The sequence below is a fragment of the Sinohyriopsis cumingii genome, chromosome 18, assembly GCF_028554795.1.
Source record: "Sinohyriopsis cumingii isolate HCF-2022 chromosome 18, ASM2855479v2, whole genome shotgun sequence".
Lineage (NCBI taxonomy): Eukaryota > Metazoa > Mollusca > Bivalvia > Unionida > Unionidae > Sinohyriopsis > Sinohyriopsis cumingii.
Genome location: NC_142978.1, coordinates 84,855,880 through 84,876,853, shown reverse-complemented (window position 1 = coordinate 84,876,853; position 20,974 = coordinate 84,855,880). Strand labels below are relative to the sequence as shown.

At 36.6% G+C, this 20,974-nt stretch overlaps 1 protein-coding gene across 1 annotated transcript; it reads left to right on the top strand.

Annotated features, from left to right (window-relative positions):
• The first annotated feature begins 1,273 nt into the window (after window positions 1-1,273).
• On the top strand, window positions 1,274-11,593 carry LOC149777197 (uncharacterized). Its single transcript, XM_089942814.1, has 2 exons — window positions 1,274-1,502; window positions 9,247-11,593. Exon 2 carries the CDS (start codon window positions 10,039-10,041, stop codon window positions 11,434-11,436), a length of 1,398 nt encoding a protein of 465 aa, XP_089798940.1. The 5' UTR covers window positions 1,274-1,502; window positions 9,247-10,038; the 3' UTR covers window positions 11,437-11,593.
• The last annotated feature ends 9,381 nt before the right edge of the window (window positions 11,594-20,974 follow it).

The window sequence follows — 20,974 nt, the reverse complement described above, 5'->3', positions numbered from 1 at the left end:
ATGACACTAATATGTTCTCAAAATATTTTACTTAATTTTTCAACATTTTTCGTTAAATCCATTACATTAATTAAAAGTTAAATACTCCTAGACTATCTTATTTATATCAGAGGCAATAACTCGAACACAACGTATCCAAATACACCTAGTCTATCAGATCCTAATTATGCTGGGACGGGGGGTGCTCGGCCAAATTGGGTATGTGAGAATACTGCCGTTATTTTCCCGTGGGTCGGTGGTACTTACCTGGCTTTTCCTGGGTTCTTCCTCCACCAATTACAATGGCCACCATATATAGCCTATCCTGCGCTGAGAAATGGCGTTAAACCCAAAACATGTCAGGGGCAACAATTCGGACACAAAGTATCCAAAAACAAGCATGGATTATGTAGCATATTCTGAAAATAGTTGTACTGAAAAAAGAGATACATTTTTTGTACAAGTGACCTTTCTGGACGGAATCACACATGTTTGCTTTCCCACATGAGGTTTAACTCACTTAAACTGAGTATTTATTGTTATTAACATTACTGTTCTTTTCCATTAAATGCAAGTAACATTATTTGCGGATTACCAAATCCCCAGGAAACGAGAGAGAAAATATGTTTTTGGAACTACAATAGGATGTAATAACAGCTAGATTCAATTACCATAGTGCTCCTAGAAAGAAGGATATGTTCTTACACACATACCATCGCTAATGTACACACCTGATCGATTCATGTGTTAAATCTCTGCTCGAAAACCATTTAGCCATTTCACGAGAAATCTGAATTATATGTTCACCGGATTTACCTGCGATCGTTTGGTTTCCATATCGACACTGAAAACGTGCACTCCATTGCCAACGATATTGTACATAAAATTTGATTGTATCCCTAATTACATTTTATTCCTCTGTGCACGCTGGTATAAATCGTTACCTTAATTGATGCCCTTTACATATCTTCATAAATCACTTCCCTAAAAACCTCTCAAATATGGGTAGAACACGCGAAACTGCACAGAAACACACTCACTTAATTTTAAATCACATTATTTTGTCTCGTGTTTAGGGAGTATTCCAGAAAACTGCGTGATAAATGTTAAGATTCTCACGTGATTACATGCTCCTAATTAGAGGCTTACATTATTACATTACTGATTTTCATATTTTCTCCTAGTAAACTAAGTATAGTATATCACAGCATATTTTAAGGAGACAGTCTGGCTCCTTATTTACTTTTGGCCGATTCTCATGTAGTCCTTTCCTTATATTTGCTGAATTTTCACGTAAAGTGCAGATATAATTAACAAAAGAGAAGCAAAGAAAACAACTCGAAAAGAGAATATCGAGCATAATCAGTGATATAAAATATTTCTTTTCTCAGCACTACAGGAAGCTGCCTTAAACGCGTTTGCGAATGCAGAGCTCAAGTTAGAAAGGATACCAGGCAACATGTTTATACAAATCAGGACCCCTCCCGTAACCATTTGAGCAGATTATTGAATCGTAGGTGGATGTAAGTAAGATAACAAGTGAGCGTACTGGCTTACTATAATATTTATAATAGTACGAACCCACTGCGTAACAAAATAAATACGTAGTGAAATTACGAGGACTCATTTTTACACTATTCTAAACCAGCAATATTCCCATATAAGCTATGAAAAATCGTATTAATTCATTTTATTTTTGATGATACATGTTACTTTCTATGACGATAAAATACATAACATCATGGATATGTAAGCATTATTTAACTTGGAATAATGTACCCAATACTATATTTTGTTATAATGGGACGTCACATTACAGTAATATCCATTATGACAAAAGAGGGCGCTATTATATCTACGACCTAATAGGATCACTGACCTGGGTCCCATATATTACAGATTCTTAGCTGGTAAATTTAACCACAAATTCTTGATTTCACCAACAAGCCTTGACTGACTTGCTGTATCTTGCTAGAGGAAACACAATCCTTATGAATTTCTCAACCGATCTCAGTCTTACTATACAGGAAAATTGGCTTCTGCATTCTTTCAAACTTGGTATATGTACGTATTCCTCGTAACAAGCTAATCATCGATCAGGGACTTTTCATTGATGATCTCTTATTAGATCGAACACTCATTCGATATACCTATATAAATGTACAATTATAATATCATTTTGAAAACACATTTCAGTGTCAGTGAATTAAATGATGTTCTATGTCTGTTCCTCCGCCAACCTGTATGTCCATTTGTCTCTAACAGTATCTCATCATAAATCATTGGAGGGAAATTCATCAATTTACTTCATGAGTTGTCGTATTGGTTCACCTTGGTAAGAGCGGTAAAAGATTTCCGTTTTCTCCCCATAGGATCCATGACAAGTCTAATAAAATTCGTAATCAATTTATATACATCTAAGTTTTTTATTCTTAAATGGGTTTTTTCCAAATAAATTTCTTGCTAAATATAACATTTAAAAGCCGGTAGAGTTATTACTTGGAAATGGGGAAGTGTTCATGTTCTTTTAAAAATAAAATACAAAAAAGGCTTCTTTATTTTCAGTTGTGCTAATAACTAATTTTCTACTTGACCGTCACTTTAAAAGATGGTAGCTGCACCAAATGAGAAAAAAAAACATGAACAGAAAATTCTTAGATCTAGTTACGCTGCAGTTACAAAAGAATGGTGAAGGTGAACAATCATTTCTTATTAAACTGTGCACATAAAATCACTAACATGAAGACACGAAATTGCAATATTCCTTGAACAGGCTCAACAGAAAGCAACATTGGCAGTGGTGGTAAAGATGCCAGTGAAACATGCTTCAAATATATGGAGAAAATACGATACATAACAATGTAAATAAATATATAACATAGACTAGAATTATGGCCCTTCATAGCTGTGAAGAAATGATAGAAGCAGTTTCATATGGGTTGTTCGGTAACCGTACTGCAGACAAGATTCCTTCATTAGCTGATAAGATGTCCCTTGATGCTTTCCGACCACTAGAGAATTATAACTAAATACTATTGATTATTGCGCCGCATTATTCGTTGATGACACGCCCAACCTTGTGTCAAACAATGGAACAATTTTGTACCAAACTACAAAGTAATTTTTTTGCAATCTGTTTCAACAACAATACCTTGTTGTTGTTTTTTTAAACTTCTTTGCGAGCGAAGTGAAGTCGGTACACTGTTCATCACCTAGTAATCAGTCTTTCCTTACACACCTGCAGGTAACAGTTTGTACTGAAATTTTAAATTACATACCTCTGGTTCGATGAATTCGTTACATTTTTATATCTGCCCAGTAAATTCAAAACTGATACTGGTTCGAGCTCTGTGTAAAAGCGGTTCGCCATTTCTAATTATTGTATGCCAATTTCATATAGAAATAATGCAAAATGTTTGATGTATTCTCCGTTTTAAATTATGAACTTTCTTTCTTATTATAGGATTCAATGATCATGGTTGGATATTTATCGATGTGTAAATTTTACCTAATCATTCACAAAATAAATAAAGTCCTAAGAATTATCAGATGTACTTGCTATTCTTGTGTCTGGTCATTCTAAAATGCTGAAGATATATTTGCTCGATGTGTATTTGTTTATGCCCCAGGAATATTAACTGGCAGATAAATGTATTGCAAGCCTTAAAGCGAAAACACTTAAAAGACCAATTAAGGTAGTCTGCACGTAATGTTATCATTTCATGTTTGCTTTTTTCCATTGTTAAGTTGTATTTGTTAACTAATTTCTCTCTTGTAAAATAATTACCTCAAAAAAAATCTTGTTTCTAAATCCAGGAAGTAAAAACAAAATCCATCGAGCTTTTCCAAAAAAACAATCTGGTTTTATATTTGCCAGTTCGATCTTATAAAGAGCGAAAACAATGTCTTCTGTGTTGAAACCCAGATTACCTACAATGGCTATTGTAAGTAAGTTAGCATGGTTGCCCATTTAAAGGTAAATATTTAATCTTTACACCGTACATTTGCAACTAAATTCGCTTAAAGAAAAGCCCGGATAACAAAGCTAGTTGTTTCACTGTGTTCTATTTCTAACTCTTCTTCCGATTGTTTTTTTCTAAATCGCTTGAAGATGGTGTCTCCTCAGAGACTATTTAAAGTCTTTGTTCTCGAACCTTCTGCTCCCACCGGGTAATTAAGGTTATCTGAGCCTGTTTAGAGGCTGTTATCTATGGTATTATCTAATGGTAACCAAAAACCATAACTTGAAGATATTGGTTTGCATTTTCATATTTTAATGTCGCCATTGTCGATTTACATTCTATCTACTTCTAATTTTGTTTCAATTTATCTCGGAAGTACAATTTATAAGTTCATTTTCTTCGGCTATCGTACATAAAAGATATGGTCTTTGAAAGAGTAATATAACCATTTTAATATAATTTTATTTCGCAATAACTAATTGATTCTCTAGCTAAGTTATTTTTAGAAATATATATCTGGCTTACAATCAAGTTTTATATCTGCCATTTCGATTCTCTAGCTTACTTTTTTTTAAAATATGTATTTATTTATTTTCTGTTTGGTTTGAAATGTCCAAATATTTGAAATTAAGCTCTTCCCTTTAATTGAAATGGTTAAAAATAGCGTTTAAAGAAGGTCAACATCCAACACACGTAGAATTTCCTCGTCTAAAAATAAATCATGACTACGAATACAACGGATACGCAACGCATCAAAATGGTTTTCAAAGGCGTAAATGTCTGTTATAATAAATTGCCATTTTCTGCTATCCCCGACGGAAAGAATATTTTAAAACATAACATAGTAGTCTCTTATTAGTACGGCAGCTATGATGCTCTGTTTTCATAGCAATAGATAAAATATTTGTTATAACATGTGATCGGTGAAGGCATCTCGAGATATTACCAAGTATAGGTTGAGATTTGACGTTTGTTATTCGTATCATTGTAAATTAAGAAGAGTAAATAGTACGAGATCCGTTAGAATTGTTCTTAATTTGCCAAGAATATTTCTTGGAAATTCTAACTAATCCATTTAAACAGGTTTGGAAATACAATATGTTAAGTGAATGTATGTCAACTTAGGTAATATTTTTTAATCTCTAAAATCAAAACATTAAATGAATTAATATTTGAAGTGAATTGTGTCAGCAATTGACTATGGACAGTTTACATTCATTCATCGTGTTAGTTTTGATCTTCAAATTTTTGTCTAGCATTTGCAAATTAAATTAGATGAAATTGCACAGATGTGATTGTAACTGTCCTGTCCATTTTCATGTCTGACTCTTAAAAACTGGAAATGCTAGCAAACTAGAGTTGCTAGCGAACTATATCTGTAAATGAGCTTGAGTTGTTAGCTAACTATATCTGTGAATCAGCTTGAGTTGTTAGTGAACTATATCTGTAAATGAGCTTGAGTTGTTAGTGAACTATATCTGTAAATGAGCTTGAGTTGTTAGCGAACTATATATGTAAATGGGCTTGAGTTGTTAGCGAACTATATCTGTAAATGAGTTTGAGTTGTTAGCGAACTATATCTGTGAATGAGCTTGAGTTGTTAGCGAACTATATCTGTAAATGGGCTTGAGTTGTTAGGGAACTATATCTGTAAATGGGCTTGAGTTGTTAGCGAACTATATCTGTAAATGGGCTTGAGTTGTTAGCGAACTATATCTGTGAATGAGCTTGAGTTGTTAGCGAACTATATCTGTAAATGAGCTTGAGTTGTTAGTGAACTATATATGTAAATGAGCTTGAGTTGTTAGTGAACTATATCTGTAAATGAGCTTGAGTTGTTAGTGAACTATATCTGTAAATGAGCTTGAGTTGTTAGTGAACTATATCTGTAAATGAGCTTGAGTTGTTAGTGAACTATATCTGTAAATGAGCTCTGTAAACGGGCTTGAGTTGTTAGCGAACTATATCTGTAAATGGGCTTGAGTTGTTAGCGAACTATATCTGTGAATGAGCTTGAGTTGTTAGCGAACTATATCTGCAAATGAGCTTGAGTTGTTAGTGAACTATATCTGTAAATGAGCTTGAGTTATTAGTGAACTATATCTGTAAATGAGCTTGAGTTGTTAGTGAACTATATATGTAAATGAGCTTGAGTTGTTAGTGAACTATATCTGTAAATGAGCTCTGTAAACGGGCTTGAGTTGTTAGCGAACTATATCTGTAAATGGTCTTGAGTTGTTAGCGAACTATATCTGTAAATGGGCTTGAGTTGTTAGCGAACTATATCTGTGAATGAGCTTGAGTTGTTAGCGAACTATATATCTAAATGAGCTGGAGTTGTTAGTGAACTATATCTGCAAATGAGCTTGAGTTGTTAGTGAACTATATCTGTAAATGAGCTTGAGTTGTTAGTGAACTATATCTGTAAATGGGCTTGAGTTGTTAGTGAACTATATCTGTAAATGGGCTTGAGTTGTTAGCGAACTATATCTGTAAATGGGCTTGAGTTGTTAGCGAACTATATCTGTAAATGAGCTTGAGTTGTTAGCGAACTATATCTGTGAATGAGCTTGAGTTGTTAGTGAACTATATCTGTAAATGGGCTTGAGTTGTTAGCGAACTATATATGTAAATGGGCTTGAGTTGTTAGCGAACTATATCTGTAAATGGGCTTGAGTTGTTAGCGAACTATATCTGTAAATGGGCTTGAGTTGTTAGCGAACTATATCTGTAAATGAGCTTGAGTTGTTAGCGAACTATATCTGTGAATGAGCTTGAGTTGTTAGTGAACTATATCTGTAAATGGGCTTGAGTTGTTAGCGAACTATATCTGTAAATGAGCTTGAGTTGTTAGTGAACTATATCTGTAAATGAGCTTGAGTTGTTAGCGAACTATATCTGTAAATGGGCTTGAGTTGTTAGCGAACTATATCTGTAAATGAGCTTGAGTTGTTAGCGAGCTATATCTGTGAATGAGCTTGAGTTGTTAGTGAACTATATCTGTAAATGGGATTGAGTTGTTAGCGAACTATATATGTAAATGGGCTTGAGTTGTTAGCGAACTATATCTGTAAATGGGCTTGAGTTGTTAGCGAACTATATCTGTAAATGGGCTTGAGTTGTTAGCGAACTATATCTGTAAATGAGCTTGAGTTGTTAGCGAACTATATCTGTGAATGAGCTTGAGTTGTTAGTGAACTATATCTGTAAATGGGCTTGAGTTGTTAGCGAACTATATCTGTAAATGAGCTTGAGTTGTTAGTGAACTATATCTGTAAATGAGCTTGAGTTGTTAGTGAACTATATCTGTAAATGGGCTTGAGTTGTTAGTGAACTATATCTGTAAATGGGCTTGAGTTGTTAGTGAACTATATCTGTAAATGGGCTTGAGCTTTTAGCGAACTATATCTGTAAATGAGCTTGAGTTGTTAGTGAACTATATCTGTAAATGGGCTTGAGTTGTTAGCGAACTATATATGTAAATGGGCTTGAGTTGTTAGCGAACTATATCTGTAAATGAGCTTGAGTTGTTAGTGAACTATATCTGTAAATGAGCTTGAGTTGTTAGCGAATAGGAGCTCAGAAGACATCATCAACTCCTGTTACATCACTCCTCAGCGTAGTCTACAATGCTACACGAAATGTAACGTAGGACATTGATCATGTTATACGATAGTGAAAGCAACAAAATGCAATTAAGCAGAGAGAGAAACTAACTGTATAAACTGTTGCATCAGCAAAATGAATAAGGAAGTCAACTGTCATAAATACGTCTCTTAATGAAACTAAATTAACCTCGAAAAGGTCTGAGCTTTGACATGCGTTTATCGTTGGAGATAATAAAAGAGTGCCCTTGCAGTATTCTCCAGAATAGCTTTATTGAACAGATTTCATATATATATATATATATATATATATATATATATATATATATATATATATATATATATATATATAACCTTTGTTTAATTAACGATGCACCATATTGCGGAATTTCAATGCTTCTAATCTTAATCGGAGAATTAAACTCCAAAAAACGAGCCGGTATAATAATTACAAGAAAAGACCCTTAGTCCTCTCATTTATTCATTAATTGACAATGATTACCTTTTGATTATAGAGCAAAATACTTTAAAGCTATTTTGATATACAAATCTTGTCATAACAAGCCGCTCCAACATATCAATGATCTAACTCAAGCTTTCATTTTCCATTCCCACAATATGCAGTCTTAGAAGGCATCTCAGTTTTCTGTCAATATATACGTTGGTCTAATGAGTGCAGCTCAAACAGTGAGCATTGACACATTTTTTAATAGTAATTTTAAAACAAAACCTGAAAATTACCAGCTTTGGTAGTACGAGAGGAAAAGGTGATGGACGCAATTGGCAACTTAATACTTGTTACGAATGGTGTTTCATCATACTAGCATAATTTGGACCTGCGGTCCCCTTTGTCAATTTATGTCGCTGTATTGTGCCATTATTTATGATGTGCAACAGGTTAAAAAGTATTAATTTATGCTTGCTAATTGTCTTCATAACCTGATTGATCAGCTAATTTTAATTTATGAAATGATACTTCTGCCCGGTTGAGTAATTTTACTTCAGCTGGTAAACTGAGAGTTTTGGATTTTGAATGTCTGAAAATTTATCAATATATTTATGAACTTTCACGGGGGTGAAATACACGTGAGAAATAGTCGTATTAATTTAAATTTCTCCATGGTCCAGAAGTATTGTCTAACACTCAATTCACATGCGGTTTTGTTATAAGGCTAACATTATACCATACTTGCAAATATAAAATAATAGGAATAGGAATTACTTTGTAACGTCCTATTTAATGACTTTTATATGAATAACGCACACATGGAAGAACTCTTTTGACGATGTAAATTGAAGACCAAATCATCATTGTCTAAAGAGAAAGAAAAATTATCAAACTCCTGTCATAAGTTCTAAATACTACTCGGTCTCTTTACTGTTGAGTGTTCTGAGCCATATTGTCTGTGCCTCTACACTAATTCAAATTTGCTGTATTAATGGATTCTGCTCTAAATATTCACCAACGTTTAAAATGTGAAACGCTTTCCATTATTGACCATGCCCTTAGGTTATTCTTTTAAGAAGGATAAAATTATGCAGTTTTTTGTGGTTCAAGATTACTGACAATGCTATTGTTGTTGTTCTTGTTAATTTCTTGCTACCCGTAATCGGACTATACCATACTTGTCCTTGAGAGAATCATGTGTTCGACCAGTTGCTTCTGGAAATGTATAATGCTTTCTTTCTCTTTTTTCCAGATTGATTGATCATCTTCGAATGTAACATTCCGAAGAGACGTCTCGAATAGTTATTAAACATGTTAAACATTCGTTCCAAAGGATAAAGCACGACACAATATACAACCTTTAATATGACGAAAAGAATATTTGTTTTTCCTTTCTTTAAAAGCAAATAACTTTGAGATGACAGCCGATTCTTGCATAAATACTGTGTTGAAGAAACGAAACATAGTATCAAATTTTTCCAGCCACCAATATATTTTAACGAAACGTGACTAAAAATCGTATACAAAATGTGCTTCAACACTGTTTAGTTTGGCGAACTGAGCACTGTAGTCATTACGAATGTATATAGAGAATTTAGTCCAAAACACTAAGGAAATTGTGGACTCGAGTTATCGAAAGCAATCAGAGATCATTCAGGAAAACATTTTGTTTGTAAAAAGAAATTAATATTTCGGAAAAAATATAATATCTGTCTTGTCTTTTGGACAACACGTACTAGTGTCACTTTTCCAGCTAAAGCGACATATGTTTATGAACCAGGAAAGTATTGGTTCTTGAGACTTAGTCTGAGAATGGACACAATGCAACACTTGCAATACAATATGCTCTCTGTGGATCAGAAGTGTGAGGAAAATTCGAATTGAAGATGGACATAATTTGTGTTCAAATTTACATAATTCTGGCATATGTGTGAAATAATTAGGTCAATGATAAATATATGCCAGCTGATTCTATGGATTCCTCAAATGAATGAAAATAATGACTTCTGGACAAGATTATCACTAGAAAACCCATACGGCGGACATGAATTGGAGTACTACCGTGCCACCAGGAGTTAACTCAACGCAATGTACACAAGATACGAACACAGCCGAAATCGCTTTATTGTGGAAGCCGCCGAAAAGTTTGATGATCTTTACAACAGTACTTTTGTCTTTGATTTTTTCTGTGGGTGGAATTGCCAGTTCTCTACTCATTTCTATCATTCAGAATTCACCAAATTTCAAAACGCCACCAAACAATCATCTGGTAAACATCTGCTTTAATAACCTGGCCCTATCTCTGTGCATGGTGCTTTCCATAGCCTCCATTTATGTCGAAGCGGAGGCTGACACTCTGGCTGGGCTTCAGAATTTTCTTTTGACTAATTGTTTCCTCCAATACTGGGGAACATTCGCGGCCATTGGATATTACCGCCAGAGAACGTTGCACAACCCGTCTATGTCGCTTAGTGCAAGGAGAAGTATTATTCTCAAGAGTATCATATGCAGTTGGATTATATCATTAATTACGAGCCTTATGATCAGTCTGTCCTTTATAGAGGAAAATGTTAATGCTTGCTTTACTCTCGTGCCATTTCGTAGAAGTTTCCAAATGTGTCTTGAACGAAAAGAAACCTCTCCAGAACGGCTGTGTGTTTCTCTTATATTGGTCACCGTGTTTATAGTTTACCTCAGCATTATTGTCAAGTCGTACTTCAGTGTTTTCAGGGTGATAAACTTTCCTGTAAATTTCGGGAAAAATCAAGTTGCTCCATTACCACGCTCTTTCAGCCTGCCTTCCGATTTAACAGATGACCATCTGTCCCCAAGATGTTCCTACTCCATCGACGAAAGCAAACAAGAGTATAACAAATTATACATATCCACACTGTCAGGGGAGACAACAATGGTGGTCCATTATCAGAAAAGTGAGCATATCCTTACTTTCGAAGATATCCTTGCCCTAGAAAACCCAATTTTAGCGAGCAACACGCGCAAACAAAATATTCAAAAACAGCCACTCCAACTGACTCGAAGTACAGCAAGTAACTCCTCTATAAAATCGAAATGCCCCGAATTCGCAGACATTTCACTTGGAGCAGACTTGCAACGATACCAAAATGTTCGAAACAATTTCGCTCTGCGGAACTATTCTTTACGACGTGATCGCATTAGCTTGAGTAGCGCAACCCGAAATAGCCTAGTAATGCTGATATTTTTCATGATCTGTTCTTTCCCAGTGTTCATCTGTACTATCCCAGGCTCCCTTGCTTACGTGACTCCTGACACTCGCGTATTTGTCCTCCTGTTCTGTAGGATCTTGTTCTATTTGAACGCACCGATATACTCTCTGTGGTATCTTATGTTTAACAAGAGAGTTAGGAAGTGTCTTCTTAAAGTTCTTGACCATTTATTATTAAAAATGAATTTGAGAGTATAACATACATAAATTCATACATACATACATACATACATCTCGCTGCAAATGAAATAAATGCATTGATTTACAAATTCATGTTAACAATTCATCTTGAAAACATTATTTTTGGCAACGGTTCTATTGTGGTTGTAAAATAAAATAATAACTTTGAAGTTTACTTTGGTTTGGCTTCTTGTTTTCCGTCAGGGCAGCACAAATATGATATTTGTTGCCGAGGAAATTGAAGAAACGTGCTTTACCCAACGACTCAACAGAGTAGTTGGCCTGATCTGATGAAATGTTAGAATTATAGCCCAATCGGTTGTATGTGCGTGTCTGGCACGCTAACCAAGGTGCTACCATGACTCCAGCCTCCATAACTCGTTTCTTATTCCATGCGCAATACCTATTCTACATCCCCGAGTTCGCAGATAGATAAAATGGATGTACAACGTCTTATTAAGTTACAGGATTAAAATGTGTGAGCTAATGGATTCCATGAACTGTCTAAATTACCAATTTATACTTTACTGTATTTAAGTTTATTTTTCATGGATGTTCTACAAGTTATTCGAAATGTAATTTGGTCCGTTGGATGAAAGCAACTGCTGTAAAACCGAAGATAAAAAATATCGCCTATTAAGAAAAATTACTTGACGCAACATTTCATAAACCCATATCATTTTGTTACTACTATACATGTGTAATGCGTGTGTTACATCAAGTCGTCAGAAAAGGCATTCGCATAGAATGCGAGGCGTCTGACATATTTCAGTAAAAATGCGCTGTCTGAAGATGTTTCAGCTATTTCTTTACACAATGCATGCAATAATTTAACATGACAATTAGAATCGTATGCTTATTCCTCATGACATTCCCAAACATTGTCAAATAATTGCATTGTTTTCTCGCATATGCTTACATAATAATATTTCGTTTTTATTAATTTCATAAAATTCACATGGAACAATCATATAATATCTTGCGTTGAAGTCCCAGTTTCATGATTATCTCCATATATTATATAAATGTGTTGAATATGAGACTGTTTTGCCACGTGATTCTTATTTTTATTTGCTTTGTCCTTCAAATTTTTCGTATTGTAGGTCTAAAGCTTTGTCCTTGAAAAAGCATTAATTAGAGTAATGACAGGTAAATAGCTAAATGAGAAATGATTCGTTAATTTATGAGTGTGCAAATTAAAAATGTTTTGGCAAAAGATAGCAAAGTGTTTACATTCTAGTTTAATTCATGATATTACTTTTGGATACCAACACTGCAAGGTATAATAGACTCATTAACTTTTATACTGTGCGATATTTATAGGTTACTGCATTTGTATAGGAAAATATGAACTAGTTTTATTCGTCTCTTCTGAGTAATATTGCACGACCATGAGAGTACAATATTAGTCCGAAAAAACGCGTTCATATTTTACCAATGCAAATGCAGAAACCTTTTTATTATATACTCATTTCGTTTCCTACCTAATAATATAAAGGAATACACTATATTAAACTAAGCCATTGAATTTATGCTGTATTTCAAAATAAATATACAACCGTAGATTCATCAATACACAATAATAAAATTAATGCGCGCATTGCACCGCCCAGCGACCTTTGAACTTCGTTTTAAAAATTATCTTGTTTTAGTCTACTTAAATTTGAAGCGCGCATTGAAACAACTTTTGCAGTTGGTCTGGAATGAATGGGTTTTGTTTTCTGTTGATCCAACTCGATTCTGCTTTTCTGCTTATGATAGACTGGATTTATTGGGTCAGTTTGGTGCAGTAAGGAAAACGTGAGTTCATTTGGAAATATAGTCGAAATGTAAAGGACGAGTTCGGTGTGCATCAGGTTTTCCATGACATGGGTGGGTGATGTCATTCGGATTTGTAAAACTAAGAAAGTAAATTTTGAGGAAATTCAAGATGCATAAATGTAAGTATGGTGGCGCTCTACAGTTTTATATTTTGCATAGGGTTGGAATTTTAAAGAAAAAGAATTTCCCCGGCGTTCCTCACTGGTTGTACTGGTTATTTACAAAAGACGTTGTATATCTTAGATATAGTTCAAAGAACCTTTAATTCCCTTTATTTTGGTGTATGATTGATGGGTATAATATGGGTTAAAGAGTATACAACGTTTCCTTACTCCAGATGTGCACCTTTCAAAAAAGTACTAGCTCCACTTGGTCATTTTCACTTCCTGAACTTCAGAGATAAATTGTAGAAAAAAGAGCCGATAACATTTTTTAATTCATTGCACTTGCAGAAGCTGGTATTGTCTAGTCTGGCAAAATTCGTTTTCCCTATTTTAATAGCTGCTACGGATAGCGTACTTAGGACTAATTCAGGCTGATTTTTTTTACACAAGGGAGCAGTCATTTTAGTTAGCAGTGTGCTTAGATCATGTACAGTTCCAAAAAGTACAATATCCAAAGAAATTTTAGTCACATGACATTAAAGTAGCATAGAGATATGCCAACATTCTCTCCAATGTGCATGTTTTAAATGCAAACAACTTCACGTTACATACCTCACTCCTCAAAAGTACATAATAACTGGTGAGCGCCCCCTATATGAATTACCATTCTTATTACCAGCTAGAGAAGACATAAGTTTATGCCCTGTCACTTGCATGCTCGCTATTGCAGGGACCCAGCTACGACCCGTATCATAGTGTATGCCTTTTATCGCTAGCCTAACTGTGTATCGAAATAGTTAAACGGGGAAAATTGCAAAGCTTTTGTGTGACGGTCCATTTAGACAGAGAAAATAATAATTTTTCGTCGTCTTGGCTTATTGGCCCTGAAGCTCTTAGTTTCCTACCTAAACCTTCAGTTGCATTTTTATCGAATTTAGAGTTTTGACTGACTAGTAAAATGGTACGTCTCTGATAGATATGCAATTGCACTTGGCCTCAATATCCTCGGGAGCACTGGTCATAGTCTGAACCATTCTATTTGCGAAAAGTAACGAATATTTCTCCTGAATAACTGTTTTAAATTATCAGAATGGTATTTTCAATTACTGCGTCTCTCACTTTTGTTGTTGACATTGGGAATATGACGTTCATCCATTTCCTTGTTAGAAAGTTTCATTGTTGACCCTGTTAACTCGTCCACGTCGTTAGCTTTATCAGCTCTACTCTCAAATGGATGAAGAAAAAAAACTTGTTTAGTTCATCCACAAATAAATCTAATAAACCGAATGTTACATCGTTTTTTAAAAGAGCGTACATTATTTTTTTTACCACGTAGATCCTAATGCACTATACTATTTTTAGACACACGTGTAGTGCAATATGAAAAAATATGGAAACATATTGCACGATTACATATAATAATTCACCCAATCGACCTGGCAGTGCGTTACACTAATACAGTTTTCAAGTCATTTGTTTGTGCGTGCTTGTGTATATGTCATTGTATTCCAAGGTTAATTTAAATATGTTGTATGGTTCATACTTCATAGATGAGTGTATACATGTTTACTTTTCCAATAAGAAATATATTTTGAGTAACCAAATGAAAATATTGTCGATAATTCAGAGGGGACTTTCAAAGCTCAATTTTTAAAAGAAAATATATTTTACATTGGGTTAAAACAAACTTGTATCCATCAAAAATTTACAAGAAACACATAGTACTGCTTGGATTGAAAAATACTGGAGATATTAACGTATTTTATTTATAAATCTTGTAATAGTGCTGCTGGTGTTGCTACTCTTTGGTGGTTTAGTTATGGAGCTTTTGAATTTTGGCTATTGATCTGTGATCAAATCCTTCTATACTCCATGACTGGCTATTGATCTGGATCAAATCCTTCTATACTCCATGACTGACTATTGATCTGGGTCAAATCCTTATATACTCCATGACTGACTATTGATCTGTGATCAAATCCTTCTATACTCCATGACTGGCTATTGATCTGGATTAAATCCTTCTATACTCCATGAGTGGTTATTGATCTGGATCAAATCCTTCTATACTCCATGACTTTACCCTAGCATTACAAACGAGTGTGTTTTTTACGCGCGCGAGCCCGTAATTATAACACGCTGACGCCAGCAAGCTAAGTTACCACGAGATGCCTCAATAAGACCAATACACTACTAAAATTACAGCTACTGCACTACTCTTATTATTCATCGCGGGTACACTACATTTAATATATTCTGCGGAGAATTACCTTCGTGAGAATATGTTATATTAGATCAAAACACTACTACATGAATATTATTATTGAAGGTGGCTATATTTCATATCCTTTTACGTGAGAATATATTATATTAGAGAATGACCGCTGTATATATGATAATGGCGAAAACTTCACCGATTGATGCGTTTAGTATTTTGGAATGATTTATGAGCGTACTTAATGCTGGAATCACAATGCCCAATCAATATCCTATTTATATCGTCATAGAAAAAAATTAAATCTCTGTTTCGCCTAAATGAGTCAGACAGACTTGTTAAGAGGTATGATGTCTAAAATACGTATCCGGTAGGTCTCAATAAATTGAGTTACGGATTGTCATGGAACAAAAAAGATGTAAACACGATGAAGCAAATAGCAATAAGCCAGAAAAGTCGTTGGATGATATTGTGCAAGAAAATTTCAAGTCGCTGACGCTGACAAAACTACCTAAGGAAGACACACAAACGAATAGACAAGACATTGACAGTAGCGAAGATGAACAAGGATAAATCAGTTAAAAAGTTGTTTCAGTATAATATACAAAAACACAAATGGCACCCATGCATATGCATAACATCGAATAATTTGCGCAGAAATGATACAAAACCAGGTGAAATAGAATCATTTCTATGAAGAAAAAAATTCTTGAGAGCAGAGACACATAACCCATTAAGTCAATACTCAGAGACGGCACGGTAATCTTATTGAATTTTAGTTCGATGACGAGTTGAAATTCTTGGATGTGAGCGTAAATTTGATCGTTTGTTTCGTGTTGTTGTATTGCACTATTGTGGTATTAAGTGTACAGTGATTGCACCAAATACCCTCTTGAAGGAAGTTTAATTTTTAGAAAAAGAGTGGCTTGATATCATGCTGCGGAGACTTCAGCATGAAAAAAGTACCCAATGAATTTTTACATCTGTTTGTAGCATCACTGGATACCATTTAGTGCACTACGATCTGATAAAGCGCCAGTCTGAGATAACAAATATCATTAATTGAGAGAAAATATAAACATCATTTGGTATTAAAGATTACAATCTGCATGTATCAGTGGCATTGGGAGGCAATGAATGCAAAGGCGTATGCCTTTGACAGAACAAGCAATTATGAATAATGTAAATGGCATTTCCTCGCGTTACGTATTGGCCTCGGTGTTTGACTATGCCTTAAATATCGTACTGGGCTAAGATTGCCTAATTAGCTGCATTACGCGCGACATCGTGGAATAAAAATGCCAAGCGGTATGAGAAAGCAGAGATACTTACCTTATTAGGACTCGCTGTCCGGTTCACGACCGGCTGTCCGGTTCGACAACAACTTCCCCCGATTTTAACAGCAACATCAATTGTGAATCAGCGCAAACAAACAAAGAATCCGCCTCAGATCGTGAAATCAAAATGCCGAGAGGTGTTATTAGGACTCACGGTCGAATTGCGTCAGACTCTTACGCAGCTTCGTGCAATGACAACGTGTGGGTGAGACGGTACTACAGTCCGGTTTCGAGGTCGACATTGTTCTTAATGTTGAATTTACCATGTCAAGTGATTTAACCAAAGACGGCTCCTCATTTTCTGCAACACGAAAAAGCTATGGTTTAATAGTGGTACATGTTTAATCTTGAACGATAAAGATAACGATGCCATCACTAATTAAAATGATATAAGTTACGCACAAATCCTTGAGAAGTTTGAAAAATACACCAGAGGAGGTTCAGCGTGGACATGTTCTATATGCATAGAAGTTCAGCTTCATATTTCCCCGAGCACCGCGCGATTGTGGATCGATTTGCTATTTTACAATAAATCGTGGCAGTAATTGTATATTCACTGAAACGACTTGCAAGTACTCTTGCACGAATGTTACACTTAGAGGCTATTCCTTCTGTAGTAGGACCACATACCAGTCTCTCGCTCGTTCACTAGCAGGTGCTAAATGGTGGCTCGATGGTTGCTCCGGAATATCGATTCAGTCCAAGATTGTAAATGAATCGAGAGACCATCCCGGGCTAGTAGCTCGACGTTGTTCGCCTTCAAACTTCCCTAGTGCACGTTGATTCCGGTCCAAATTGTTTCCGAGTGGGTCTAACCGAGTCTTCTTTAAGCTGGTTTTAACTCAGTCTTGCGGGTGGTTTCATTGCCTGATGAACTTCTTTGATGGTCCTCATGTCAAGTCATTCACGGGAAGTCTTCATTGGCGCTGGTAAGTACATCTGCCACAACGCTTGTTTGCCTTCCATACTCGAACGAACCAGTGGGTGACTTTTGAACGGCTGCTTCACCTTTCCAATAATAGGGACTGCAGTCCCTCTCGGACATAGTCTGCAAGTCAGTTATGCTTTCTTCATTCATGCGTTTTATATTATGGTTTTATATGCAGTCCGAATCAAGGTGGTTCGCTAGCGACCAGCAAGAGCAATCTTAATCTTTATACCTCATTTGATGGTCCTCACGTCAAGTCTTAATATTGATGGTCCTCACGTCAAGTCTTAATCTTTAGACCTCATTTGATGATCCGTCTGTTGATTCTTTCTCTGACATCTGTCGCTGTGATCGTGTTTAACTCTTGGATGAGATCCACACTATCACGTTGAGTCGCACGGATATGACTTGGTGCTTTGTACGCGAGATCATGTCGTTAACCTAATGAATCGACGCGATATATAAGTTCTGCTCCACTGTTGATAGCAAACCACACGGAGCTTGTGCGCCATTAACTTGAACTTCTCCGCGAAATCAAAGATCCGCGCAACGAGTCAAGACAAGTTGCAGTCGCGACAATCCGCACGGGAAGACCACACAGCGGAAACCACTGCTAAGATGACGATAACAGAAGATGAGCTTAGTCCGAATGTTCAGACCTCAGCGGATATCGTACACTTGCCAGAACAGATTATAGATACTCAAAAAAGAATTGCACATCTTGAACAACTACCATCCGAGTCGAGAAAAGCACCAAGCATATTTAAAGGGGTCTGCCTTAAAGAGACTGTCAAAGATGCTGTAGTATTTTTTGCTGTTTTCCCGTCAGCTGGAAAAGTTATGAATAGGAATAATACAAGTGTGTATTTCGTGAAACATTTGATCAGGAACCATCTGGCAAATACTGGAATAAATTTAAATTTGACCTTGAAAGCTATAAATATCACCCTGGTATACCAACAAAGCAAGGTGAGGGTATCAGTAAGGTGCAACGTTACCCCATTGTTGATTGTGAACAGGCCTCACCCACGAAAACAGGACTTGCAGGACGGCGAGGGCCGCCGACGTGCTACAACTGCAAGCTCCCGGGGAATTTTGCAAGGGACTGTCCCAAGGGCAGGCAGACCCAGGTGAATGCCTTCGCTAGGAAGGAGTGTTAGCCGGAGGCAAGCTGTAAACCAGCTAACCTCGCGTCCGCAACTGTCAATGGAGAAGGTGCCACCCTCCTGTACGACACTGGGTGTAGCGTTTCCGCCCTTGTCGACAAGAAGTATGTTAAGTCTGAGGACTACACAGGGAAGTTAATTCAGGTCCAGTACGTGAACAGCGCGCGTGACCCTTTGCCAATGGTTGTCGTTCACCTAGATTCACCGTACGTTAAGGGGAAAATTGAAGCTGCGTGCTCGGATGGACGATAACATGACGTCATACTTGGATGTTGTTATGTGTTGCCACAACCGAACTCCGAAACCTGCACACCGACATCGATGAGTGCTGTGGAAACCAGGACCAAGAGTCGACAGACGAAACCGACGCCGATGGAAGTTACGTCGACACCGGTCAGTAACGTACTTCCGGCCGAAATGAGGAAGCTTCAGCAGGAAGATGCAACTCTGGAGCAGTTGCATAAATACGTTACAGAAGGAATGGAGAAAGAAATTCCGAATGGCGCGGTGAAGTTCGTATACAAGAAGGAAATATTATATCGCCACGCCAGGAAAAGACACGACCACTTCAAGCAAGTCTGGAGGTTGTCGTGTCGCGTATAACAGTCGGAAACGGTCTGCTGCCGAGAAGAACTACTCCGCATCGGAGAGGAAATGCCTCGGAATTGTGGTCGGGATATCACGATTCGAGCGGTACTTATACTGGAGAAAGTTCATATTGGAGACCGACCACCGACCCCTCGCCTATCTCACGCAAGCGAAATTGTCGAATGAACGCTTGTTGCGATGGTCGCTGTTCTTACAACAGTACCAAATGCAGATCAGATACGTGTAAGGAACCGAAAACGTAGACGCCGATTTCATGAGCAGGAGTGCTCAAATGGCATAGATCGCTTTGTATATAACCACATGTTGTATGCATATTCGTGTCCGTACTCATTGTGTAGCGTCGTTAAGATTTTGTTTCTTTTCTTGCGTGTAGTAACGCACATTTGCATTTGGAGCAATTTTGGGGGAATAAAATTCCGATTTTATTCTCAAGCGTGGTGGTATCACGTTTGCTCATCCCCAGTTAGTAAGTCGTGTATAAACTAAGGTACTATTACAAGCTATGGTTTAATGTCTAAACATTTCCGCAGACTAGAGTTAATCTCTTACGGAAGGTCACCATGACCAGAGAGAAAACCTGGCATATTGAATCGGCACAGGCGTTGGATCGCGTAACTTCCCACCTATGTGTCACAGCTTAGTCCTAAGATCAGAGGAACCCGCGAGGGACCGGGGCGTGTTCTAAATTCGTTCCCACGTGGACAGACAGCGAGAAAAACTTTGTCCGCTAAGTTTGATTGGATCGGGTCAAAGAGATACCCAATCGGAAATGTGATAACAATTTTGATCCGAATTATAACTTTTAATTAGCAGGCGAAAAATTAGTCTAGATAGTTTAGATAAGTCTCGAGTATCTAAGAGTGGAGACGGAAGGGAGACTAGCAGAGTAGTCGAAGTCGACAAGTCTAGTCGTTGGAAAGAGTCGAGGAGGAGGAACATGAGGCGACGAGTAAAAAGTGGAGAAGGAGGAGTATAGAGAAATCGATGAGGAGAAGGAATTTGAAGAAAGTCGGGAGGAAGAAGGGAAGGAGTTGCAGGAATAGGAGAGAAGAACATACAGATGAGCGGAATACAAGGACACGTGGAAAACTATCTCACACTACTAACCAAGTGATGCAATAGGCTATCGCAGGGTTGAGCGAAAGGAGAGTACTTGGGACATTTTAATCATTTGACTATTGAATTGTCATTAAATTGTTATTCGTTGAATTTCACTTTTTTGTATATTCAATCATTTAACCGTCGGCATTGCTGACTGGGGGCTCGGAGCTTTACATCTATATATCACTAATTTAAATTCCAACCAAAATCAAGCCTGGGTGGAACTTCTATAATAATCTAAATAAAATACTGGGAACACCACCCCCACCACCCAA